Here is a 26988-nt window from a genome sequence, read left to right as displayed (position 1 = left end):
AATGAAAAATTCATGTAGAACTTGGAAATAAAATTCATTCAGTTGACATTCTAATAACGCGTATTAGATTATTACTTCCGGGAGTAAACAACATGTCGGAAATGTTTATTTTCGAAGGAGCTGTAGCGAAAGTTATGTGTTAAATTCACAATGAGCTTTCGAAAGATACGACCATAATTGAATTTGGAAACTCTTTTATATATTGGTAAGTTTGAAAGTTTCGATATCTGAAACTGAACATTATTTTTTACAAATCAATAATTCCTAAAAATAGATTTTCATGTTCAAAATTCTTGAAATATTTCATAATCCTATTTATCATGTAATTACATGTAACGACAGTATTTACATCGTTTCCCCGTTTTTTAACATTATTATGTTCTAAGTTTGGTAAAAATGACTTTAAAAGCAACACTTTTGTTGATTATTATCTTGCAATGATAAGTATCAAATTACAATTTGTAAATAGATTAGGCATGCTCTAATTATGTTCCATCCTATACAGGGAAGGAACATGATCTTGCGTGGCACATGATCTTGCGCACATGTAATTTCAGCTAATTTTGATAAAGTAACTAACTTATACAGACATAAAAAGTACAGAATGGCTATGTAAATTCTAATACAATCGAAGTTTTTAGTCTTAAGATGGTGGGCTATTCAAATCACCTTTCGTCCATGGTCAGTCGTCCGTCCGTAAACAAGGCTTGCTACCACTATTTCTCAGAAAGTACTGCAAGGATCTGTCTCACATTTCATATGTAGGTTCCCATAGGAGTGCACGTGTCATGCTGATTTTCAGACTGATCGTAAAAACAATATGGCCACCATGAAGCCATCTTGGATTTTTACAGTTGATGTTTGTTACCCTCTTTGATCTCTTGTAAATGTACATAAACAAAATGTGTCGAATTAGCAAATAGCTTACAATCGTGTCAAGCTGGTTCCAGTCTTGATGTACTTATACCTTGGTTATCTTGCAGTTCTCACAAAACTGATAAATGTTAATATTTGTCTGGTTATCATGCTGAGATGGTTTATAGCACCTGATATGCTAGTTCAATTGTATACAGGTTACATTGTTGGAATATGTGTACATGTTAAGTCTATCATTGATTTAACACAGATTCTGCAGTTGTTTCTGACAGGAACATAAAATTGTTTCATCTGATGTTGCTTACATAGATTAAAATCCTTCAACCACCTTGAATAGAAACATCATTATTACGGTAAACAATGTTGTTGTTTTTTGTATAATGGGGATTTTTATTTAGATCCTTTAGTCTGTTCCAACAGTTGGTTAAGTCCCCATGACTAACTAAATAGTATGACTGCATGTTTCCTTGAATAATAATGTCATGTTGTCAAGTAAGATATTATTGATTTCCATTTTGTGACCATCACTTAAAAGGGTTAGGGGTTCAATTCCAACATATTGAGCCATATACCAGTAAAACCAGTGTCAAGAGAACAAGGGCAAATCTACAAATGACCCTGGGACGTCTATGTTGTAGGCTTCTTTTAATTAACTAAACTAGGTATCAAGTTAGCTTTATTATATACTGTATATATATGTGATTGTCCCATTTCAGATCAGATGAGATGGTAATACAATTGTGAATGTTAATTGATAAAATAAGTCATTTTCTTCAGCAGTGACATAATGTAAGTTTTGGATGTGTCAAAACACATTCCACAGGTCTAGGTCATTCTTCTTAGTTATGGAGATCATTATGTAGTTTGAGGTGGTCATTGTGTTTCCTAATACACCTTCTTGTAATAAAATATGCCATTGACATATATAGGAATAATAGGATCCAACAATGGAGAGGTTGTCCAGACTAACTTGCATTTATAGTTTGTGTAGGTTTTATATACAGTGCACAGACGTTAAAACATATATGCATTAATGCCTTGGAAAAGTCTGTGTTCTGTGTATGTGCTTTCATAAATACAAATGTATAAGAAATTGCATGTAAAAGATAATCATATGTAATGATTTCCCTCTTGTGCACAGAAAATTTCCGAGGTCTTTGTCTTGAAACTGCTGGAAATTAAATCATTATACAGTTGTTTTATGCCATATCAGTCAACAGTCAAAACTTTTTTCCTGAGGTGTTTAATTAGACGAATTACAATCTGATGAACTTTTTCTTGAGGCTGGAGGCCGAGGGAAACAGTTGATAGGGTTGGTCGCACCACCAAGGGGAAAGAGTTTTGACTGTTGACTGATAAGGCATGAAACAACTGTTTTGTTACCTGGCCCAAACTTATCACAGCTTCTGGGATTTCAAGCAACTTCATCTGAAAACAGTCAAAAATATAACTTACATTTACCTAGAGAGTCAGGTAACCATTCTCATTATCATTCTCTTCCTAGGACATATTAACTTACAGAATTCTGAAAATGTTATTGGTGCCATGCTCAGTCTTAAATGCAGTGACTTATATATACATGTATACAGCTTTTATGTATATATATGCGTCATGTTCATATATGTGGTTTTGGACCTCCGTTTTCATTTTTAGCTCACTTGGCCCGAAGGTCTGTTGAGCTTATGTCATGGCGCAGCGTCCGTCGTCCGTCCGTCGTCCGTCCGTCGTCCGTCTGTCAACATTTCCTTTAAATCGCTACTAGTCATAGAGTTCTGCATGGATTGTAACCAAATTTGGCCACAAATATCCTTGAGTGAAGGGGAACAGAACTTGTATAAATTTCGGCTCTGAACCCCCGAGGGCAGGAGGGGTGGGGCCCAATAGGGGAAATAAAGGTAAATCCTATAAATCGCTACTTGTCCTAGGGTTCTGCATGGATTGTAACCAAATTTTGCCACAAACATCGATGGGGGAAGGGAAATAGAACTTGTATAAATTTTGGCTCTGACCCCCCGGGGGCAGAAGGGGCGGGGCCCAATAGGGGAAATAGAGGTAAATCCTATAAATCGCTACTTGTCCTAGAGTTCTACATGGATTGCAACCAGATTTGGCCAGAAACTTCCTTATGGAAAGGGGATCAGATTTTGCATAAATTGTGACCCTGACCTCCCTGGGGCAGGAGGGGCGGGGCCTAATATGGGTAATAGTGGTAAATCCTAGAGTTCTGCATGGAATGTAACCAAATTTTGCCACAAACATCGTTGGGGGTAGGGGAAGAGAACTTGTATAAATTTTGGCTCTGACCCCCCTGGGGCAGGAGGGGCGTGGCCCAATAGGGGAAATAGAGGTAAATCCTATAAATCGCTACTTGTCCTAGAGTTCTGCATGGATTGCAACCAGATTTGGCCAGAAACTTCCTTATGGAAAGGGGATCAGATTTTGCATAAATTGTGACCCTGACCTCCCTGGGGCAGGAGGGGCGGGGCCTAATAGGGGTAATAGTGGTAAATCCTATAAATCGCTACTTGTCTTAGAGTTCTGCATGGATTGTAACCAAATTTGGGCACAAACATCATTAGGGGAAGGGGAACAGAACTTTTGTAAATTTTGGCTCTGACCCCCCCGGGGCAGGAGGGGCGGGGCCCAATAGGGGAAATAGAGGTAAATCCTATAATTGCTACTTGTCTTATAGAGTTCTGCATGGAATGTAACCAAATTTGGCCACAAACATGCTTAGGGGTAGGGGAACAGAACTTGTATAAATTTTGGCTCTGAACCCCTGGGGGCAGGAGGGGCGGGGCCCAATAGGGAAATAAAGGTAAATCCTTTAAATTGCTACTTGTCTTAGAGTTCAGCATGGATTGCAACCAGATTTGGCCAGAAACTTCCTTATGGAAAGGGGATCAGATTTTGCATAAATTGTGACCCTGACCTCCCTGGGGCAGGAGGGGCGGGGCCTAATAGGGGTAATAGTGGTAAATCCTATAAATCGCTACTTGTCTTAGAGTTCTGCATGGATTGTAACCAAATTTGGGCACAAACATCATTAGGGGAAGGGGAACAGAACTTTTGTAAATTTTGGCTCTGACCCCCCGGGGCAGGAGGGGCGGGGCCCAATAGGGAAATAAAGGTAAATCCTTTAAATTGCTACTTGTCTTAGAGTTCAGCATGGAATATAACCAAATTTGGCCACAAAAATTCTTGGGGGAAGGGGAATAGAGATTGTAAAAATTTTGACTCTGGCATTACAAACCAGGTGAGCGATACAGGCCCTCTGGGCCTCTTTTTTTTTTTTTTTGACACAAAAAATGTAAAAATGTCATAATTTACATGTTAACTATTTAATTACCTGTTCCTCATCTTGAAATCAGGTAATCAATATGGTCTTTGTTCTAGTTAAACATTAAAGAAATTATCTGTACATTATTATATATATATCTATTTGATTATCTTTTTTTTTTTGTGTTAGTGTCTCCCTCACTCTCACACACATGACATTTTCCCCCCAAATGTACCTCACTCACTCAGCGGTTCCCCCCATTCATACCTCACTCAGCGGTTTCGATTTATACCTCACTTACTCTTTAGATTCATGACATTCTTGTTATCCTTCAGATTTGTATTTATAACTTGTTTGTAATTTGATCACACAATATAAACAAAAACCATTACAGTGTGTTTTCTTTAGATCTTAATCATAAAAGTTTATGCTTTTTGTGGAAGCGACATTGATAACTTTCACATGTGTTGCTACTTAACGGTCAAATATGTATACACTATAATTGAAATCCAACTACACATTGTAACAGGTACTGTCAGGATTGGCATGTCCTATTTTTTTCCCCTGCGGTATTCTAAATTTTTGTTTTGGACCCTCATCATTATAGACTGTAATGACCATGATCATTATAAGTTTGACTTTTATATAACTACACACAGACTGTACTGTAATGACCATGATCATTATAAGTTTGACTTTTATATAACTACACACAGACTGTACTGTAATGACCATGATCATTATAAGTTTGACTTTTATATAACTACACACAGACTGTACTGTAATGACCATGATCATTATAAGTTTGACTTTTATATAACTACACACAGACTGTACTGTAATGACCATGATCATTATAAGTTTGACTTTTATATAACTACACACAGACTGTACTGTAATGACATGATCATTATAAGTTTGACTTTTATATAACTACACACAGACTGTACTGTAATGACCATGATCATTATAAGTTTGACTTTTATATAACTACACACAGACTGTACTGTAATGACCATGATCATTATAAGTTTGACTTTTATATAAACTACTCACACAGACTGTACTGTAATGACCATGATCATTATAAGTTTGACTTTTATATAACTACACACAGACTGTACTGTAATGACCATGATCATTATAAGTTTGACTTTTATTATAACTACACACAGACTGTACTGTAATGACCATGATCATTATAAGTTTGACTTTTATTATAACTACACACAGACTGTACTGTAATGACCATGATCATTATAAGTTTGACTTTTATATAACTACACACAGACTGTACTGTAATGACCATGATCATTATAAGTTTGACTTTTATTATAACTACACACAGACTGTACTGTAATGATCATGATCATTATAAGTGTGACTTTTATATAACTACACACAGACTGTACTGTAATGACCATGATCATTATAAGTTTGACTTTTATATAACTACACACAGACTGTACTGTAATGACCATGATCATTATAAGGTTGACTTTTATATAACTACACACAGACTGTACTGTAATGACCATGATCATTATAAGTTTGACTTTTATATAACTACACACAGACTGTACTGTAATGACCATGATCATTATAAGGTTGACTTTTATTATAACTACACACAGACTGTACTGTAATGACCATGATCATTATAAGTTTGACTTTTATATAACTACACACAGACTGTACTGTAATGACCATGATCATTATAAGTTTGACTTTTATATAACTACACACAGACTGTACTGTAATGACCATGATCATTATAAGTTTGACTTTTATATAACTACACACAGACTGTACTGTAATGACCATGATCATTATAAGTTTGACTTTTATATAACTACACACAGACTGTACTGTAATGACCATGATCATTATAAGGTTGACTTTTATATAACTACAAACAGGCACTATTGCAGGAATTTCTAGGTTAATTAATATGTTGATACAGCTGCAGTTAAACGATGTGTATACATTTGATATTGCCCAAAATTTTCAATTTACAATTTCTTTCCTACAATCATGCTGTTGCAGCAGATGTAATTGACCACTTATTTTAGTGGTTAAATCATGATCATGTTTACATGTATCTGTATGAAAAAAAATTTGGTCCCTTAATTTAGGAATAACATGTGGCAAAACTGACTGTAAATTAATTATATTAGTACTATTATTATTTGAAATTTAAGCTGGGAAGTTACATGAATGTTCCTTATGAAGATAAGATAACTAGCTGGAACCAGCTAACTACGTATACGGTGTCTAAGAAGAGGTAACAGGTAACTTATAAGTACAGCAAATGGAGAAGACTAACTTTTCGCCTTTTATTTACTTGTGTAGGTAGACAAGTAATCTATATGTAATCAGTTGTAATTATGCCTAAATATCATCATTCATCAGAGCCTTCTCAAACGTCAAAACACTTAGTTAAATTCAACCCTGCATGGAATTCTGAATTCCCCAGCTGGGTCAGAGGAAGTGGGATTGGGTTAAACAACACATATTGCAAGGTTTGTGAGACAAATTCCTCAGAAACGATGTCAAGCAACATTCCCTAACTGACCGTCATATGCAGGACTTGCAAAAACTACACAGACAAACTGATTTATTACCGACATGTTTAATTACCAGACAACTAAATCTGATAACAATACTTCAAAAAGCAAAGAAAGCATGTGCAATGTGAAAAATGATACATAAATGAAGCAAAATTGTTACATAAATTAAATTATGTGTTTGGGATTATTTTGTATAGAATTTCCTCATAAAAAAAAAAAAATATTCATGCTGTGTGTATACCTCCCTTATTTGAGACCAAAATCCCTCAAAATTGTAAAATGTAATAAATTTTAGTTTGGCATGACCAAAGTTTAGGCAGAGGAAGCTTTCAAGTGTTATAATAAAAAGTAATTCATTGTAGATGTTCTTTTTGTGTTTCAGTACAAAGAGAGGGAGACAGTGTACATCCATATATAGAACAGGATGTGTGATCACCACCAGTTACGGTCACCGACACCTGCTGGAATCGTGGACCATGTCGGATCCCTCTCGGACAACCTCGGCGAATTGGTGGACAGTTCAGAGTATAGTGATCTCACCCTTATTGTGGAGGGAACACGCTTCCCTTCACACAAGGCAATCTTGGCCGCAAGATCAGTCTACTTTAGGTATGTTTAGCAAGCATAGTATCTATGTAATTGATTGCTTTGTTTCTCATCATATCAACAGCCAAGGTCATTTAAGAATGTGTCAGGTTTAAGAGATGGAGAAAAACTGGAGTACCCAGAGAAAAATCATCGACCAATGGTCAGTGCCTGACAACTGCCCCTCCTGAGATTTTATTCAATCCCAGATGTGGAAATTAAAGTTGTGGTGATAACGATATGTCAGGACATCTTATTAACCATCTGGTTATCACATCCCCATGCATGTAATGTATATCATGAAATGCCATATACTGACTGTTACAGATCCACCTCCCATTACGTTGTTTACAATAAATAATCATAGGATGTTCAATCAGATAAAACAGTAAATTAAAGGATAAACCTTCATTGGATGTCAATATTCAGTTGTGTACCGAGTAAATTCTGTGTTTTTAAATCCATCACCATTAGTATTGTTTTGTTAATATTCTAATTTTGCTCACTGTTAGCAAGCTAATAACTAAACTGTTAAAGCTAATTTTATTTAATATCCAATCTATGTTCAGGGCAATGCTGTTCGGAGGAATGAAGGAGTCGTTACCAGGGACAACAGAAATTGAACTGAAGGATATGTCTGCCACAGCATTTTCTTATTTACTGCGATACATGTACACTAGTCGAATCAACTTACTGGACATCAAGGTATAACCGTGTTCACAAAATCTGAAAATGATATGTGAGAGTGTTTATTAGGATATGTGAAAGTTGTTTATTAGGATATGTGGAATTTGTTTATTAGGATATGTGAGGGTGTTTATTAGGATATGTGAAAGTTGTTTATTAGGATATGTGAAAGTTGTTTATTAGGATATGTGAAAGTTGTTTATTAGGATATGTGAGTGTGTTTATTAGGATATGTGAAAGTTGTTTATTAGGATATGTGAAAGTTGTTTATAAGGATATGTAAGGGTGTTTATTTGGATAGTCAAAAGCTATTTATTAGGATATGTGAGGGTTGTTTATAAGGATATGTGGAAGTTGTTTATTAGGATATGTGAGGGTGTTTATTAGGATATGTGAAAGCTGTTTATTAGGATATGTGAGGGTGTTTATATGGATATGTGAAAGTTGTTTATTAGGATATGTGAAAGTTGTTTATTAGGAAATGTGAAAGTTGTTTCTTAGGATATGTGAAAGTTGTTTTTTAAGGATATATGAAAGCTGTTTTTTAGGATATGTGAAAGTTGTTTATTAGGATATGTGAGGGTGTTTATTAGGATATATGAAAGCTATTTATTAGGATATGTGAAAGTTGTTTATTAGGATATGTGGAAGTTGTTTATTAGGATATGTGAGGGCGTTTATCAGGATATGTGGAAGTTGTTTATTAGGATATGTGAGGGTATTTATTTGGATATGTAAAAGCTGTTTATTAGGATATGTGAGGGTTGTTTATTAGGATATGTGAAAGTTGTTTAAAAGGATATGTGAGGGTATTTATTTGGATAGTTAAAAGCTGTTTATTTGGATATGTGAGGGTTGTTTATTAGGATATGTGAAAGTTGTTTATAAGGATATGTGAGGGTATTTATTTGGATAGTTAAAAGCTGTTTATTAGGATATGTGAGGGTTGTTTATTAGGATATGTGAAAGTTGTTTATTAGGATATGTGGAAGTTGTTTATTAGGATATGTGAGGGTTGTTTATTAGGATATTTGAGGGTGTAGGATATGTGAGGGTTGTTTATAAGCTATAAGAGTTGTGATTATTAGCATAAGTGATGTTGTTTATTAGGATATGTGAGGGTTGTTTATTAGGATATCTGAGGGTGTATAGGATATGTGAGAGTAGTCTATAAAGATATAAGAGGGGTGATTATTAGGATTTATGAGGGGTGTTTATAAGGATTGTGAGAATGTTTATTAGGATTATTATATGTGCAGGTTGTTTGATAGGGAATTAGGTTATTCAAAGTCTTGTCATCTTAGTACATCGAAAGAAATTCAAAAAATCTTCACACATGATAGGTATATCTTTGAAAGTAAGGTGCATTCTAAAGAACAAAGATTCACATCAAAATTCTGTGAGAGAAATAAAAAAAAAAAAGATATTTGGTACATGTATTTAAGCTAAGTTTATTTTAAATGTAGACAACTCTCTATTACAAGATATGAAAGGCTCTAACACTTCTTATATATATCCTTGCAATTAATTTGTTTACATCACAGGAAATAAACATGATAAAAGCGGACATTTATGAAGACCATGGTTGTAATACTGGCTTAATTAACATCAAGATGTACTTTTGGGTACCTTGTTCACTTGTTGGAGATTTTATTGATACCACATTCTCTGTGATTGTTTGCATCGTATATGTCACATACCTTTCCTGATTTCTTCTCAAAAGAATCAAATGAAAATGTTTCTGCATTTTTTTAGATTCATAAATGAGATGGAATTTGCAATAAAGTGTTATTTCTGAACTTCAGGAGGAGACCCTTCTGGATATATTAGCGATGTCTCATCGATATGGATTCTTGGAACTAGAAGGTTCCATATCCGAATATTTAAAAGCCATTCTGAATAAGACAAACGTCTGCATGATCTATGACTTGGCCAATGTGTACAGTCTGGCTTCTCTGTGCAACGTGTGCAAGGAATTCATTGACAGAAACGCACAGGACATTCTCCAGAGCGAGGCGTTTCTATCACTCTCAGAGGTAATTAGATATTTTGACCTAGTTCATAATTTTTTCGCCAAATTTTATTAATTTTTTTAATTGAATTTGATTTAATCTTGAACTGTGTGCTTGTTCGAATGTAAATGAATATTCATTTTAATTTTGTGCATGTATTATTATATTGTTAGCTTCTTGTTTGAATATTCATAGATTCTTTATGAATATAAATTAATTGTTTCAAACTATAATTGAATATTTAAATCGTATTGGTATGAATTTCAAAGCACATTTTTAGGTCATCTGACCTGAAGGGTCAGGATGACCTAGAGTCATCATGCTCCGTCCGTCGTCGTGCGCCGTCCGCCGTGCGTAAACTTTTCATTCAAACTACTTCTTCTCAATAACCAGTAGGCCCAGGGTACTAATATTTGGCCTGTAGGTTCCTGGGATGAAGGGCTACCAAGTTTGTTCAAATGAATGACCTTAACCTTCATTCAAGGTCACAGGGGTCAAAAAGGCTAAAATCTTTAAACAACTTCTTCTCAATAACCAGTAGGCCTAGGGTACTGATATTGAGCATGTAGTATGCTGAAATGAAGGGCTACCAAGTTTGTTCAAATGAATGGCATTCATCTTCATTCAATGTCACACGGGTCAAATAGGCTAAAATCTTTAAACGACTTCTTCTCAAGAACAGAAAGGCCAAGGATATTCATATTAGGCCTGCAGCATGCTGGGATGAAGTGCTACCAAATTTGTTAAAATAGATGACCTTGACTTTCATTCAAGGTCAGAGGGTCAAATAGGCTAAAAATCCTTTAAACCAACTTTTTGTGAATAACTAAGAGGCCTAGGGACCTAATATTGGGCCTGTGACATGCTGGAATGAAGCGCTATCAAGTTTGTTCAAATGAATGACTTTGACCTTCATTCAAGGTCACAGGGGTCAAAAAGGCTGAAATCTTTAAACGACTTCTACTCAAGAACCAAAAGGCCCAGGATACTCATGTAGGGCATGTAGCATGCTGGGATGAAGGGCTACCAAGTTTGTTCAAATGAATGACCTTTACCTTCATTCGAGGTCACAGAGGTCAAATAGGCTTAAATCTTTAAACAACTTCTTCTCAAGAACCAAAAGGCCCAGGATACTCATATTGGGTTTGTAGCATGCTTGGATGAAGGGCTACCAAGTTTGAAAAAATGAATGACCTTGACCTTCATTCAAGGTCACAGGGGTCAAATTGGCTAAAATATTTTATACAACTTCTTTAGAATAAGCAGGAGGTCTAGAGACCTGATATTGAGCCTTTGACATGCTGGGATGAAGGGCTATCAAGTTTGTTCAAATGAATGACCTTGATCTTCATTGAAGGTCACAGGGGTCAAATAGGCTTAAATCTTTAAACGACTTCTTCTCAAGAACTGAAAGGCCTACGATACTCATATTGGGCCTGCAACATGCTGAGATGAAGTGCTACCAAGTTTGTTAAAATAGATGACCTTGACTTTCATTCAAGGTCAGAGGGTCAAATAGGCTAAAAATCCTTTAAACCAATTTTTTGTGAATAACTAAGAGGCCTAGGGACCTAATATTTGGCCTGTGACATGCTGGGATGAAGCGCTATCAAGTTTGTTCAAATGAATGACTTTGACCTTCATTCAAGGTCACAGGGGTCAAAAAGGCTGAAATCTTTAAACGACTTCTTCTCAAGAACTGAAAGGCCTAGGATACTCATATTTGGCCTGCAACATGCTGAGATGAAGGGCTATTAAGTTTGTTCAAATTAATGACCTTGACTGTCATTCAAGGTCACAGGGGTCAAATAGGTCAAAATCTTTTAAACGACTTCTTGAAAATAACTAGGAGCCCTAGAGACCTGATATTGGGCCTGTGACATGAAGAGCTACCAAGTTTGTCGAAATGAATGACCTTGACCTTCTTCCAAGGTCACAGGGGTCAAATAGGCTAAAATCTTAAAATCTTGAAATATTTTTTTGTGAACAGGGGTCAAAATGTCTAAAATCTTTAAAAGATGTTGTATTGTGCTAATAATCAGATGACCGTTAAGGCCCATGGGCCTCTTGTTACGTGATGGATTAAGTCATTCAACATTGAAGAAATTTAAATCTTATGTTTGACTAATACAGTTTTGAAGTGAAATCTTCAAAATAATTTTTTTTAAAAGAAGAATCGGTCTGTAACATTGTTCTTGCATTATTTGATATTCATACATGCTTCAATTTTATTTTAATAAGGAACTAACTTAAGCTTTTAAAAGACACAGACCTCACATTATAGATATTAGCTGACCAGGATTTATGTCATGTGATTTCAGTGTTCAGTGACAGACTTGATTTCGAGAGATTCATTCTGTGCTCCGGAGATTGACATTTTCAACACAGTGTGTGAGTGGGCTGAGCAGAATACGGGTTCGGACCCTTCACCAATCATCAAAGCTGTGCGTCTGCCGCTTATGTCCCTGACTGAACTATTGAATAGAGTGAGATCAACCAAACTTGTGTCACCGGACGCCATATTGGACGCTATTAAGATACAAACTGAGTGTCGGGACATGGAGTTAGAATATAGAGGATTTCTCGGTAAGTATTCTTTAACATTTCCTATTATTTTTGCATTATATATAACTTATTAGGTTGTTAATATGTACCTGATTAATTTTATATGTAGACATTTTAAAATATATTTTAATGATTTTATTGTGACATTCAATTTATTTGAAGCATTTTATTGTTTCTTTAGGAACTTCAAAAAAGTACCCATAACGCATAAAAACATGCAAACTGACGTGAGTTAAGTTGGGGAACGGAGGGGGGCTATTTCGCCAAATTCATTGATTCATCCAAATTAGCGAAAAATTATATCAAAATCATGATTTTACATATAGCCTGCTGTACTGTGTGAATGATACTTTCAAAGGCAACAAAAATTATTCACAAAAATAAACCCCACAAATAAGTAGTATTTGATGAAATTGTACACCCACAAAATTAAATAGATATACAATAGGTTTGACTATGTAGTGTAGACAATTAATTTTATATATACACTTCATGATTTGATGAAGCAAAAAGTTTAAAGTATATAAACATAAACTTTATTTATTTTACATCGATTGAGAAACAAGTTACACATCTTATGTAAATCACCCTAGCTCGATGGCCCGGGTGTAAGCCGGAGAGGGGTCTTATTGTGGGAGGTGACCCCTGACCTTTTCACGTCCGTGCCGGGGATCAAACCCCGGCCGGCTAGGTGAAAGGCGAGTGGCTTAACCACTACACAACCCAATCACACGAAAAGTAGTGCATGTATACTCTTTTATTACTTTGTTAAGGTTTCTATTTATCGTCTAGGTTTTATGGAAATATATATGTGAACAATGTAACTCATTTACAAAATCCAATACCTTGCGATTGGTATTCTAGATATTGTTTAATGACATCAAGAAGCTGACATCAAGAAGCTGACAAAACAGAACTGAAAAATATGATTTGAATAGAATTGTGAAGCCTTTGACAGAAACTTAACTCAGAGTATTTTGAAGTTATCTAACAAGTGACATTTATAAAATAGTATAGACCCTGTTTGGGTCATAAACATTATCCAACTCTTGATTTCAAGTTTGAAGTGGGACAGTTTCCAGGCAGGGAGCATAGGTTGATGGTTTTTCTTCAGGTACTCCATCTTTGGTCCACTTTCTAAATCTGCTGCTTCATTAAATGACCCTTGTTGTTACATGTACATGTAAATGGAAGTTAAACAAGATAAACTGTAAAACATCTTTTAATTATGCATTAGATATCCAAAATCATGACATTTATCCTGCTTTCTTCAGTACTGGATGAAAATGTTGCATCGAGTCGACACTCAGCCCAGGTAATCCGAGGCGAGATGAAAGCCGCTCTGCTGGATGGAGACTGTCAAAACTATGACCTTGACCGAGGGTTCACACGACACCCTATTGACGATAATGAGGGTCAAGGGGTAGTCATTCGTCTCAGTCAACCGTACATTGTCAATGGTTTTAAGTTACTGCTGTGGGACAGAGACATGAGGTTTGTACAAATGATTGATACCTAGCTACGTATATATTAGGACTAAAACTTTAATACTATTAAAGATCATGGAGATAACATTTTCAGCATGCCTGAATCACCCAAAGACTTTGTGCACTCTTAATATGTCAGGTCTTTCACTTTTCACAGTGACATTAACAAGAGTCTTTCAAATACATGTATTTAAAGGAGCTTGCCAAGGTGATGTTCCTAGATATATATATTCACAGTGTGGTTGGGATATTGATTTTCAGGTCTTACTCCTACTATATAGAGGTGTCAATGGATGACAAGGACTACGAGCGAGTTGTCGATCATTCAAAGTACCTGTGTCGGTCATGGCAGACTATGCATTTCTCTCCTAAAGTTGTAAGGTAAGTGGATCAAACATCCAGGAGTCTGGTTTGCTTTATGTAGGTCCAGGACTGTGAATCAAACAATAGATATGGCGCTGTCAACTCATGATTATAAGCTGTGTGGCTCTCAACTGATATATAAAAAGCTCTGCGGGGATTTCGGTTGATAACCATAAACTCTTTAGCTCTCAATCAGTATTGTAAGTACATGTATATAATTGATATTATTATATCCAGATTTACATTATTCTTTTCTAGTTGTACTTTTGTTGTTGACTTCTATATTTACCTCAAATTTTTAATCCCTGTGATAAAGATTTCTGTAAGTACAATCTTTGATAAAGTTATTGCTTTTTTAATGGAAAAGTTTTTGTTTAACTTTTAAATGTTGCAAATTGCATTCTCCTTTTTACTAAAAATGCATATGTTATGTTTATTTCATTGAAAACTCACTAACAAAAGAAGTGGTCTATTACTCATTGATCGTAGGTAATATCTTGTTAGTAGATCTATGTAGTATTAGGTAGTGATTGAAATAATTAAAAGTGCATCAAAATTAGGTCATTTTGGCTTAATAGTGCAATAAAATTAGTTCATTATTGTATTACCAAAAGGCCAAAGGTTAACCCAAGGGTTTCATCATCTTTAAGGAAAGGCGGTACAATTGCAATTTCAGGGGTACTTTTCTATCCTATGTGTATGCTATCTAATGTAATTTAGCCCAAATCAGGCCATACCACAACTAGGTTTGACCAGCAAAAAGTACCGGGTACGGCCTAATTCTGAAAACCCTGTTAACCTATTATAGGGAATGTTCCTTTTTGTTTTCAAAACAACTTTATTTGTGACTCTATTTGATCTTTCTTTCGAAATACAATAGATGCTACTAACAGGGTGTCAAGTTCATAAAATTCTTTTTATATCACTGAATCACATACATGATTGTGTAATTCTGCATTCTTGATATCCTTGGATTATAATCACAATTGATATGCTCTATTCAAAGTTTTGAAGAGAACGTTTATGATTAAATCTCCTGGAGATTGATGATGATAATTCCACTATTAATCAGCTTCTCTCACTGGTATTTGTCCTTAACAAACAAACAAAACATTGTGAAGTTTACCCCATTATCAGATATCTATAACTTTTCGTATGTTTTATCTTGGAATAATTTACAATCATGTAACTTTATTATTCCAGGTATATTAGAATAGTTGGAACACACAACACTGTGAACCGTGTCTTCCATATTGTAGCATTTGAGTGTTTCTACACACAGACGCCATTTAAATTGGAGCAGGGCCTGATAGGTAATACATGTTTTTATATATGGAACTTTGATGTGTCAATTTTATCAAAAGTATCAATGAATGATATAAAAGCTACCTTTGTCTATTTTTGCACAATTAATTTATAAAAGCTTATATCATGATTGAATACATTTAATCCTGAACATGCAAAGAGTGGAAAAATTCACCATGTTATCATACAGTTATATTGAAATATGGAATGGAACAATTGGTTGATAGTCAAAGTCAAAATTTATTTTGATACTGACCCCATGAATTTTATTCAGTGGTTCATTGAGATGATTTTATTTTGACACAGTCCCCACAGAGAATGTGGCCACCATTGAAGCTAGTGCCTGTGTGATTGAGGGAGTGAGTCGGAGTAGAAACACACTCATTAATGGTGACACACGGAACTACGACTGGGACTCTGGCTACACATGTCATCAGCTGGGCAGTGGGGCAATCATTGTTCAGCTCGCTCAACCGTATATTGTAGACTCAATGAGGTGAGTTATCTCCCATTGTTCAATTCGCTCAACCGTACATTGTAGACTCAATGAGGTGAGTTATCTCCCATTGTTCAGCTCGCTCAGCCGTACATTGTAGACTAAAAAAGGTGAGCTATCTCCCATTGTTAAGTTTGCTCAACTGAACATTGAAGACTCAATGAGGTGAGTTATCTCCCATTGTTCAACTCACTCAACCGTTCATGTTTCCTGGTTGTTTATTGGCAGACATACACATGACCAGCATGGCTTTATATCAAAATTTAATGTATAAATTATTGTCACCGTTGTGATGAATAACATTTACTTAACCTGACTTAAGATGTGTTGGCCATAGGTGCGGTCTAATAATGGATGTTGATGATTTATACATTTGTGTTACAGACTTCTTCTATGGGACTGTGATGACCGTAGCTACAGTTACTACATAGAGGTTTCCGCAGATCAGAGGAACTGGCACATGGTGGCCGACAAACACAACGAGCCGTGCAAGTAAGTGTGGTTATCTATCTTTATCAACAATATAGAAATTGGTGAAGAAAAGCTTTTGTTTAATTCAACTACAGCAGTACCTGATTTTGAAAAAAACATAGTATAGGACTGAGTAAAATTGCTAGCTTAGACATTCTTTTTTAATCAGAGAATTCTTTTTAGTTTGAATGAGATACTCAGAATATTTGTTCTGATTTGTGGTATATCATTATAAGTACACAATTCAATGCTGATGGAGTTTTATTCAATAAAGATTCATTCCTTGAACAGGTCATGGCAGCTCATCAGATTTGAAAAGAGACCAGTTGCATTTATCAAAATTGTTGGGACGCAAAACACAGCAAATGAGGTTTGTATAGTGTAAGAATAAATGAAACCAAATGGGGTTGATGAGTCTGTCCTTTATAGACAGGTGTCCTTTATACAGAGGTAAAATGGGTTGACGAGTCTGTCCTTTATAGACATGTGTCCTTTATACAGAGGTCAAATGGGTTGACGAGTCTGTCCTTTATAGACATGTGTCCTTTAAACAAAGTGTCCTTTATACAGAGGTCAAATGGGTTGATGAGTCTGTCCTTTACAGACAAGTGTCCTTTATACAGAGGTCAAATGGGTTGGTGAGTCTGCCTTATAGCAAGTGTCTTTATAGAGGTCAAATGGTGTCCCTTTATAGCAGAGGTCAAATAGGTTGACGAGTCTGTCCTTTATAGACATGTGTCCTTTATACAAAGTGTCCTTTATACAAAGGTCAAATGGGTTGATGAGTCTGTCCTTTACAGACAAGTGTCCTTTATACAGAGGTCAAATGGGTTGATGAATCTGTCCTTAATAGGCAAGTGTCCTTTATACAGAGGTCAAATGGGTTGATGAATCTGTCCTTTATAGACAAGTGTCCTTTATACAGAGGACAAATGGGTTGATGAGTCTGACCTTTATAGATAAGTGTCATTTATACAGAGGTCAAATGGGTTGATGAGTCTGACCTTTATAGACAAGTGTCCTTTATACAGAGGACAAATGGGTTGATGAATCTGTCCTTTATAGACAAGTGTCCTTTATACAGAGGTCAAATGGGTTGATGAATCTGTCCTTGATAGACAAGTGTCCTTTATACAGAGGACAAATGGGTTGATGAGTCTGTCCTTTATAGATAAGTGTCCTTTATACAGAGGTCAAATGGGTTGATGAGTCTGTCCTTTATAGATAAGTGTCCTTTATACAGATCAGAGGTCAAATGGGTTGATGAGTCTGTCCTTTATAGTCAAGTGTCCTTTATACAGAGGTCAAAAGGGTTGATGAGTCTGTCCTTTGTAGACAAGTATCCTTTATACAGATCAGAGGTCAAATGGGTTGATGAATCTGTCCTTTGTAGACAAGTATCCTTTATACAGATCAGAGGTCAAATGGGTTGATGAATCTGTCCTTTACAGACAAGTATCCTTTATACAGAGGTCAAATGGGTTGATGAATATGTCCTTTACAGACAAGTATCCTTTATACAGAGGTCAAATGGGTTGATGAGTCTGTCCTTTATAGATAAGTGTCCTTTATACAGAGGTCAAATGGGTTGATGAGTCTGACCTTTATAGACAAGTGTCCTTTATACAGAGGTCAAATGGGTTGATGAGTCTATCCTTTATAGACAAGTGTCCTTTATACAAAGGTCAAATGGGTTGATGAGTCTGACCTTTATAGAGAAGTGTCCTTTATACAGAGGTCAAATGGGTTGATGAGTCTGACCTTTATAGACAAGTGTCCTTTATACAGAGGTCAAATGGGTTGATGAGTCTGTCCTTTATAGTCAAGTGTCCTTTATACAGAGGTCAAAGTGGTTGATGAGTCTGACCTTTATAGTCAGTGTCCTTTATACAGAGGTCAAATGAGTTGATGAATCTGTCCTTTATAGTCAAGTGTCCTTTATACAGAGGTCAAATGGGTTGATGAGTCTGTCCTTTATAGACAAATGTCCTTTATAAAGAGGTGTTCCTCATAGCATGTTTGACTGGAATACCAATAGATCATAAGATGCTGTGATATTCCATTCTTCTAAAAATGTTTAACTTACCAAATTATTTTAAAAGTCTGTGAACTTCTTCTGCATAGCGCTATGAATGATACCGGTAAGTAAAACACTATAAATAACACACTATATCAATAACACACACTATCTTGCAACTGCCACTCATACTGACCGATAAGTACTGCCGGATAAACTTATATTTGATCCATCAATACAAAATGCTTTATCCGGTAATACGATCAAGTGAAATTGTTCCACATCTGACGGAATATTTTCTAACTTCACCCTGAACTTTAACCTTACGGTGAATGAAAGGTCATTCAGTCCTGCTAAAAAGTGACGTCACATTCACCGGAATGACACCATTTTTAAGATATCGAAAATCTTGTATTGTGGTGTTGTTTTTTTCTTGGTTCACAGCAAAGGTATGTATTGTAAAGTAATTCTTTGATTTTAATAGGATATTTTTGTATTATTTCAGTGATGTAACACGTGCACACTGAATAGAATCACTAGTACTGTTAGCAAATGCGCTTACATATTTCCCACGGAAGTAAAATGGAGTCCACTCTCATTCGGTTTACTAAATGAATCTTTTCCTCCACATCAAAGAAGCGTCTCACTTCGAGCGAAACCAAGTAAATAACTGGCAATTTACTTTCGTTTTGAATGTCATAATGGTTGCAGGATAAACAGAATACACGGTTATTATCTTACAATGCAAGTTTTATTTTGGTGCTCCACCCAGAAAGCCGAGATGACTTGGCAAAGCCTCGTCATCTTGGCTTTCCTAAGTCTCGCACCAAAATAAACCTTGTATTGTAAGATACTAACCATGTATTCTCTATATAACTAACACACTATCAAAAAACACAATATCAATAACACACTATAACTTACACATTTTCAAAAACACACTATCAATAACACACTATCAAATACACACTATCAATAACACACTATCAATAACACACTATCAATAACACACTACCAATAACACACTATCAATAACACACTATCATTAACACACTATCAATAACACACTATCAATAACACACTATCAATAACACACTTTCAATAACACACTATCAATAACACACTATCAATAAAAAAAACTATCAATAACACACTATCAATAACACACTATCCAAAACACACTATCAATAACACACCACTAATATCACACCATCAATAAAACACTATCAATAACACATTATCAATAACACTCTATCAATAACACACTATCAATAACACACTATCAATAACACACTTTCAATAACACACTATCAATAAAATACTATCCAAAACACACTATAACTAACACACTATCAATAAAACACTATCAATAACACACTATCAATAACACACTATCAATAAAACACTATCAATAACACACTATCAATATCACACTATCAATAACACACTATAACTAACACACTATCAATAAAACACTATCAATAACACACTATAACTAACACACTATCAATAAAACACTATCAATAACACACTATAAATAACACACTATCAATAACACATTATAATTAACACACTATAACTAACACACTATAACTAACACACTATAAATAACACTATTGCTACCACACTGTAATTATTAAACACTTGTGTTCTGTCTCCTTTAGGTTTTTCACTGTGTCCACTTTGAGTGTCCAGCAGAAGTATCTGGAGCTATGTCATCAATGTCCATTCCTAGAGCTTTGGTTGGAGGTTTGACCAATGAGAGTGGTCAGCAGAGTGCAGCCAATAGCCCCAGTCAGCAGACACCCAGTTCAGAGCAGTATGCCAGCGCTGACTATTCTCCACAAGAAGCTCCGGAAGCTGATCGTATGGATGCCAATAGCAATGAAGACATGGATGACTGATGATGAAATGCTCATCAGAGAATCCCACAGAATCTTCACTCCGTACAAATCATCAGCATTCAGAAAACACCTGACCTTTGGACTGATATTCAACCTTGACACTCACATTACTTAACCTTGACCTTTGAAATACCTGGCCTAATCCCTACTTTTTTTTCCCTAACACATTTAAAACAAAAAAACTGACAGACTGTAAAATTGGATTGTACATTCTGTTGCATACAATGTTGAGCAATGAATTTGACTGTGAGAATTTCTGCAGAAATCCTAATTCTTCAGCATTTAGTACAAATCTTTATTTTTAATTTCTAATAGAAATATACTAAATCCAATTGTTTTCATGTTATACTTTTTAATTTACTTCTTCTTCCTCTTCTCCATCCTTAGACTACATTGAGTCACCATTTCCTCGCTGATACTGTTAGTTCCCTCCCCTTAGTTTCTGCCCATCTATTTAGTATTTGTCTATCTATGGGGGTCTCCTGTGCATCCTGCCTCTTGTTGGATTTCTTTCGCAGACCCATGGGTCTCCTGTTTCTCCCCATTAACCTATTAAACTCTCCTTGTTTCCTACCTAGCACCTCTCTACAATCTCTTTTTTAGGTCTCTTGTCCTCTCGATTCACCGGTCTTGCTCCTTTTCCCTCCTTTTCGGTTCTCTAGTAATTTTTATCACTTATTTTTCCTCCTAACCCTCCATCCCCACCCCCATTCATTCGTGCCAAGCAGCCCCAGTCACCCCTACCCCACACCCACAGATATCTTGACCCGCCTTGCCTCATGTTGGCTTATTACACCTTACTTAGTATGGAGAACTGTATCACACCTCTGTAATTATATATATATTTATATGCAGTTTGTGTCTGAAAACATCAAAGCTGTTTGTGCTAACTCTGTAGATAAACTATACATGTAGTTGTGAATACAAACCAGGGTTTAATGAATTAAACCTTTACTGTAGTTTTTGGAGTACTATTAAGCAAAAGCTGCTCTATTCCATTAGATTATTATATGTGGGAACTTGCTCAAGTAGGTCACGATGTGAAATGAATGTCAATGTTTGATTTATCATTGAATTATTAACCAGACCTAAAATAACTGGCTTTCAATTAGTCAAGACAAATAATTATAACTGATTTTTTACAGTGTTAATGAATGATAATAAGTTAGATTGGCTTATTTCAGTGGTCTTAGTGAATGAAAATAAATATCTTTGCATTTAACAAGTTCTTTCAAAGTGGTATTCTTTCTGAAAGGCCAAGGATTGTGTATTCATTGTAGTCAACATTAACTCCCCATCTCTGAAATGATGATTTAACAAAACATTATGTACAGTTAAAGAAATTAAGATTTGAAGAAGTATATTGTGGAAATGTTTCTCATTTCCTACCCTCTTGACCTTTGACTTGACACAAATGACCCCGGACCTGTTTGATGTTTAAGCTAAATGTTGTACTTTTGATATGTGCTAGCTTGAAAAAATCAAGGTGGATTTCATTTTCAACTGAAAAATGGCAAATTTTGTATATCCTAAGAACTAAAAATATGCAATTTGTTTCTGATGTTGTGAAATAGAACTATGAGGTGTTGCTCAAGCATTGTAGCTTTCATATCAGACTAGTTAAACTTTTATCTGCTGCAAAGGCGTTTGTAAATGGAATGTACAGCAGGAACAGGGAACTGTAGACAATTTCAAGAACCTAAGAGTCTATACTTAGGATTTACTTGCATTGTATATACTATAGGTAAACTCTTGTATGCAAACCTATATTTAAATAGTGGTGATTATATTTTGCTCTATAACATGTTGAGAAGTACTAGATATATGAGGTTGTCCTGAGCTTATTTGTGATATTGTCGTCATGGATACTATATATATATATGGTATACATGTCTTGTGTCTTTAAATGGAAGTAGATATGATTCCTGTCCCTTTATCTTATTAAAAGTTATTTTTCCAAACTTCAGACTTTGTAGCTAAAGGTTTTTGTCAAGTACAGAAGAACCTTGTTAAGTTGAAATCTGATAATTTAAGACTGTTTTCAATTTACCATCATGACCAGACAACTCTGTAACATATCCAGAGATGGAGCAATTGCTGTGTTATCCAAAAAGTATGTCAGAGTCGATGAAAGGTTAGGCCAGTTATTTATATCATTGTATGTAAAAATGAAAAAAAAAGGTATCTGGTGTCTAACATCCCATTCACCCTTGAAGATACAAATGAGCTGCTCTTATTCTAAGACTTAAAGTTTACATTAAAGAATTATAGGGGCGAGTGTGAATTAAGGTCTGAAATAATTAAATCAAAGTTTAGGAATTTGATATACCGGTATGTAATAATAGAATAACAGTAATATGGCTTTTAAAATATAATTTACTTTTATAATAACATTCATCATTTGTGGATTTGTGCTAATTATTATGCAAACTTTGTACTTTTTCCATTTTATGTGTTTGTTTAGTTCTGTATGTGTATTGGCCAGTTTTGTAGCACAACTCATGTATTTAAAAACAACACCTTCTAGCTGTTAGTTACCGTATTTGAAATGTGGTTGTTTTAATGAACTCAAGATTATTTCGCACTATTATATATCAAATAGGAATTGACAAATCAAACTTCTTCCCTATTATTTATTTATGAATAAGTGCAATCTTTAGTTATGACACAATGTATACTTTGTGAACGATTTCATTAAATGAGCTACTTACTTGAATACATATGTTTTCAGAAACTTCATATCAGGATCTGTTGTTTAGTTGTTTTTACTGAATAAAATATACAATAATGTTAAGCAAACTTAAAATGACATAAGAAACTCTTAAACAAGCACATGGAAATCCAGGTCTTGATACCAGATATAAGTTTAGTTCATGAAAACGATAATTTTTGTTTTGTTTTTGTTTATTTGTGTGTGTTCTATATTGTTTTACTAGGTTTCATATTGATATTCAATGTGTTTAATGAAATCTCTGTGATGTTTCATTTATAAATTGAGTTTGTTGATTATTTATTATTTTTACTGATAGGGGCATGATGGAACATTGTTATGATTTGTTTGGATGGGTTCTGGAGTCTCTCATTGGTATTCGTGACATCAATATATCAGGCCCCTGTGATGTCATGTATAGATTGGTAACATCGATATATCAGGCCCCTGTGATGTACATGTATAGGAACTTTAACCGACTGTCAATATTTATCACTTAATCTGTTGGGTGATTAAGATTTTCCTTTAATGTGAATCTGCAAGAAACATTAAAATATAATAAATGAAAAGTTTATTAATAATAATTTATTTTTCATTAACAAAATGTACATAATGATAAATTTTCAGTTTAAATATACAATGTACTGGTAATGACAACTATTTTCTCAATTTTGATGTCTCATTGATGGCTCTAATGTAAAAAAAATGTTTTGTTTAATTTGGTGACGGTTATTTGAGTTTGAATTATTTTGGCTGTGAATTCTCATTTTAAATAGTGAGAACATCTATGAAATCCATCAAGTCAATTTTTCATGTGTGGATATTATCAAATGAAAATAGATAAGGATAATTGGTTTTGTTAACCAAACATCAGCTTTTATGAGTATGTTGTTTTATGTAATGGAAATTAAATGATTTGTCTTAAGTTTAAAGCTTTAAGTATAAAATGCTGAATGTTATCAATATTTAATGACCAGAAAGTTTTTAAGGTAACTTGTATATACTTACACCTTCACTGGTCGTTTGTATCTTGAAGTTCGTATAAGTAAGTATATATGGTACCTCACTAGTCATCATGGTTGAAATATCACACAGAAGTGTTTGTCAGTTTTGTAGCAAGAATGTTTTACATAAACCATACTTTTTAACAATAAGAAAATATTCAAAACATGTTCAATATTTGGTAAACTGCTGTAAGAATGAAAATATCAAAAGCAAAGATTTTGGGATACAGATCTGCATTAACTGTCTCATTTGAATTCCTACTTGGCCTAAATGAAGCATGAGGCTATAATTAGGAAAAATTAAAATTTTATAAGGTAATTATCATAGCTTTTGATTCTTAAAAATGCTTTTTGGTAATTTTACTTTACTGGTAATATCCTTTTGTCTTGATTCAGAGAGAAATAAGCATATCATTTAATCTATAAGGAAAATACCTTATTATTTACAAGTGAGTGTACCAATATATAATAGATATGACAGCATTTACATATTTTTGTCAATGAAAATTGTAACATTTATCTGAATTGGTCTTATCAGGAAAAATCCCTTGTTTGAGTGGTATGATTTTTCTTTGATCAAAATTAAGGAAAATTATTTTTGAATATTACCGGTAGCAGGAAAACCGGAAAAGAATTAGCATTATCAAAAAGGAAGAAATTCATTGCAATCAGGATAAATCTAATTTTAAAAAGCAGCCTGATTTATTCATAAATTTATAACTGAATTTTTTTTATTTTTTTTTCAATACACCAAGTCTGTTTTATATTGTATAAATACACTTAATAGATATGAAGTTGAATAAGAGTTTGTTACTAAAGAAAACAATATCAAATTCAGACTAATCAAAGCTGTCTTAAAAATTGCAAAACCAATTAAATATTATGTTGCAAAATACAGTATTAAAGTGAAAGAAAAGGAACTGATAGTGTTATCTCCTGTTTCTTTTTCTCAGCTAGCACTGAAGCTCCTTACGTATTTGTTTGTTTTTCTTTTTGGTTATATTTCTTTAATTGATTTGTTAATTTTGCAATGGCGATGTAATGCTGGTTATCGTTGCTATGGCAATGTAATGCTGGTTATCGTTGCTATGGCGATGTAATGCTGGTTATCATTGCTATGGCGATGTAATGCTGGTTATCGTTGCTATGGCGATGTAATGCTGGTTATCATTGCTATGGTGATGTAATGCTGGTTATCGTTGCTATGGTGATGTAATGCTGGTTATCGTTGCTAAGGCGATGTAATGCTGGTTATCGTTGCTATGGTGATGTGATGCTGGTTATCATTGCTATGGCGATGTAATGCTGGTTATCGTTGCTATGGCGATGTAATGCTAGTTATCGTTGCTATGGTGATGTAATGCTAGTTATCGTTGCTATGGTGATGTAATGCTGGTTATCGTTGCTAAGGCGATGTAATGCTGGTTATCGTTGCTATGGTGATGTGATGCTGGTTATTATTGCTATGGTGATGTAATGCTGGTTATCGTTGCTATGGTGATGTAATGCTGGTTATTGTTGCTATTGTGATGTAATGCTGGTTATCGTTGCTATGGTGATGTAATGCTGGGTATCGTTGCTATGGCAATGTAATGCTGGTTATCGTTGCTATGGTGATGTGATGCTGGTTATCATTGCTATGGTGATGTAATGCTGGTTATCATTGCTATGGTGATGTAATGCTGGTTATCGTTGCTATGGTGATGTAATGCTGGTTATTGTTGCTATTATGATGTAATGCTGGTTATCGTTGCTTCCCCTATAGTATACTATAAACCAATTTGTTTTCATACTTTTCATGGACTATTAGTATTTGTGAACTCACTGCGAAAAAGATTCAGCTAAAAGTTCACCAAAGTGTTTTACCTGTAAACACCGAAATTAACTCAGAATGAAAAAGTTGTTTGATACGAAAATGCGAAATTAAGTCGCCATGAAAATAGCTTGGTTTACAGTTAGTACCTGTCCAAGTAGGATTATATTTGATATAAACGTCTGGGCTAAGGAATAGCTGTTGGTTTGTTTTCATTGTGTATAAACAAGTTGATGTTAAGGATAGAATTGTGATACACAGTGATTAATACCATTTCGTTATCAAATTAAAGAGTTTTTCATATTAAAAGGGACTTTTTTGTTGTTTCTTACTGAGATTAATGTGCATTTTGTTGTAAACTTGACAACTGGTGGTGGCCATGTAGTTAAGGTTACCAACATATTACAACTTAGCTGCAATATTGTAGCTCATAAGACTTTTAGACAGATAATGGTGTCGTCTTTAGAGCTACAATTGGTGCCTATTACTGCTAATGGAGCAAAGAAATGTTTGTGCAAATCATTATGAAAACGTCTGTATGCATTTTATCTTATTTGTTTGATATCACTTACCTACTAAGCAATAAAACTGAACCGTATAAATTATCAATTTCCTAGCGAGATATTGTTTTTTTCACATATAAATATGAAGGGAATTATACGGCAAGTCTACAAAATTTGAATTTGACGTCTTATGAGTGATGAAGAAGATATTAAGAATGATCGTTATGTTTCTTTGGACAAAAATAATATATAAATGCATGTATACGCTTGAAATAATTGGAAACCTACAACAAAGTATAGAAAACTGTGCCCTAGTGATTTTCTGAGGCAGTGCCCCACT

The 26988-nt window shown here is 34.7% G+C and overlaps 1 protein-coding gene across 1 annotated transcript; it reads left to right on the top strand.

Moving 5' to 3' along the window:
- Positions 1-70: 70 nt before the first annotated feature.
- On the top strand, positions 71-26454 carry LOC138317972 (BTB/POZ domain-containing protein 9-like). Its single transcript, XM_069259964.1, has 12 exons — positions 71-205; positions 7109-7335; positions 7881-8016; positions 9804-10034; positions 12332-12596; positions 13850-14069; positions 14324-14443; positions 15629-15738; positions 16037-16226; positions 16611-16718; positions 16989-17067; positions 20379-26454. The coding sequence occupies exons 2-12, from the start codon at positions 7151-7153 to the stop codon at positions 20616-20618; spliced, it is 1884 nt and encodes a 627-aa protein (XP_069116065.1). The 5' UTR covers positions 71-205; positions 7109-7150; the 3' UTR covers positions 20619-26454.
- Positions 26455-26988: the final 534 nt, after the last annotated feature.

This window comes from Argopecten irradians, chromosome 3, assembly GCF_041381155.1.
Source record: "Argopecten irradians isolate NY chromosome 3, Ai_NY, whole genome shotgun sequence".
Classification (NCBI taxonomy): Eukaryota; Metazoa; Mollusca; class Bivalvia; order Pectinida; family Pectinidae; genus Argopecten; species Argopecten irradians.
Note: the sequence above shows the minus strand (reverse complement) of the source record. Positions and strands in the feature narration are given on the sequence as shown.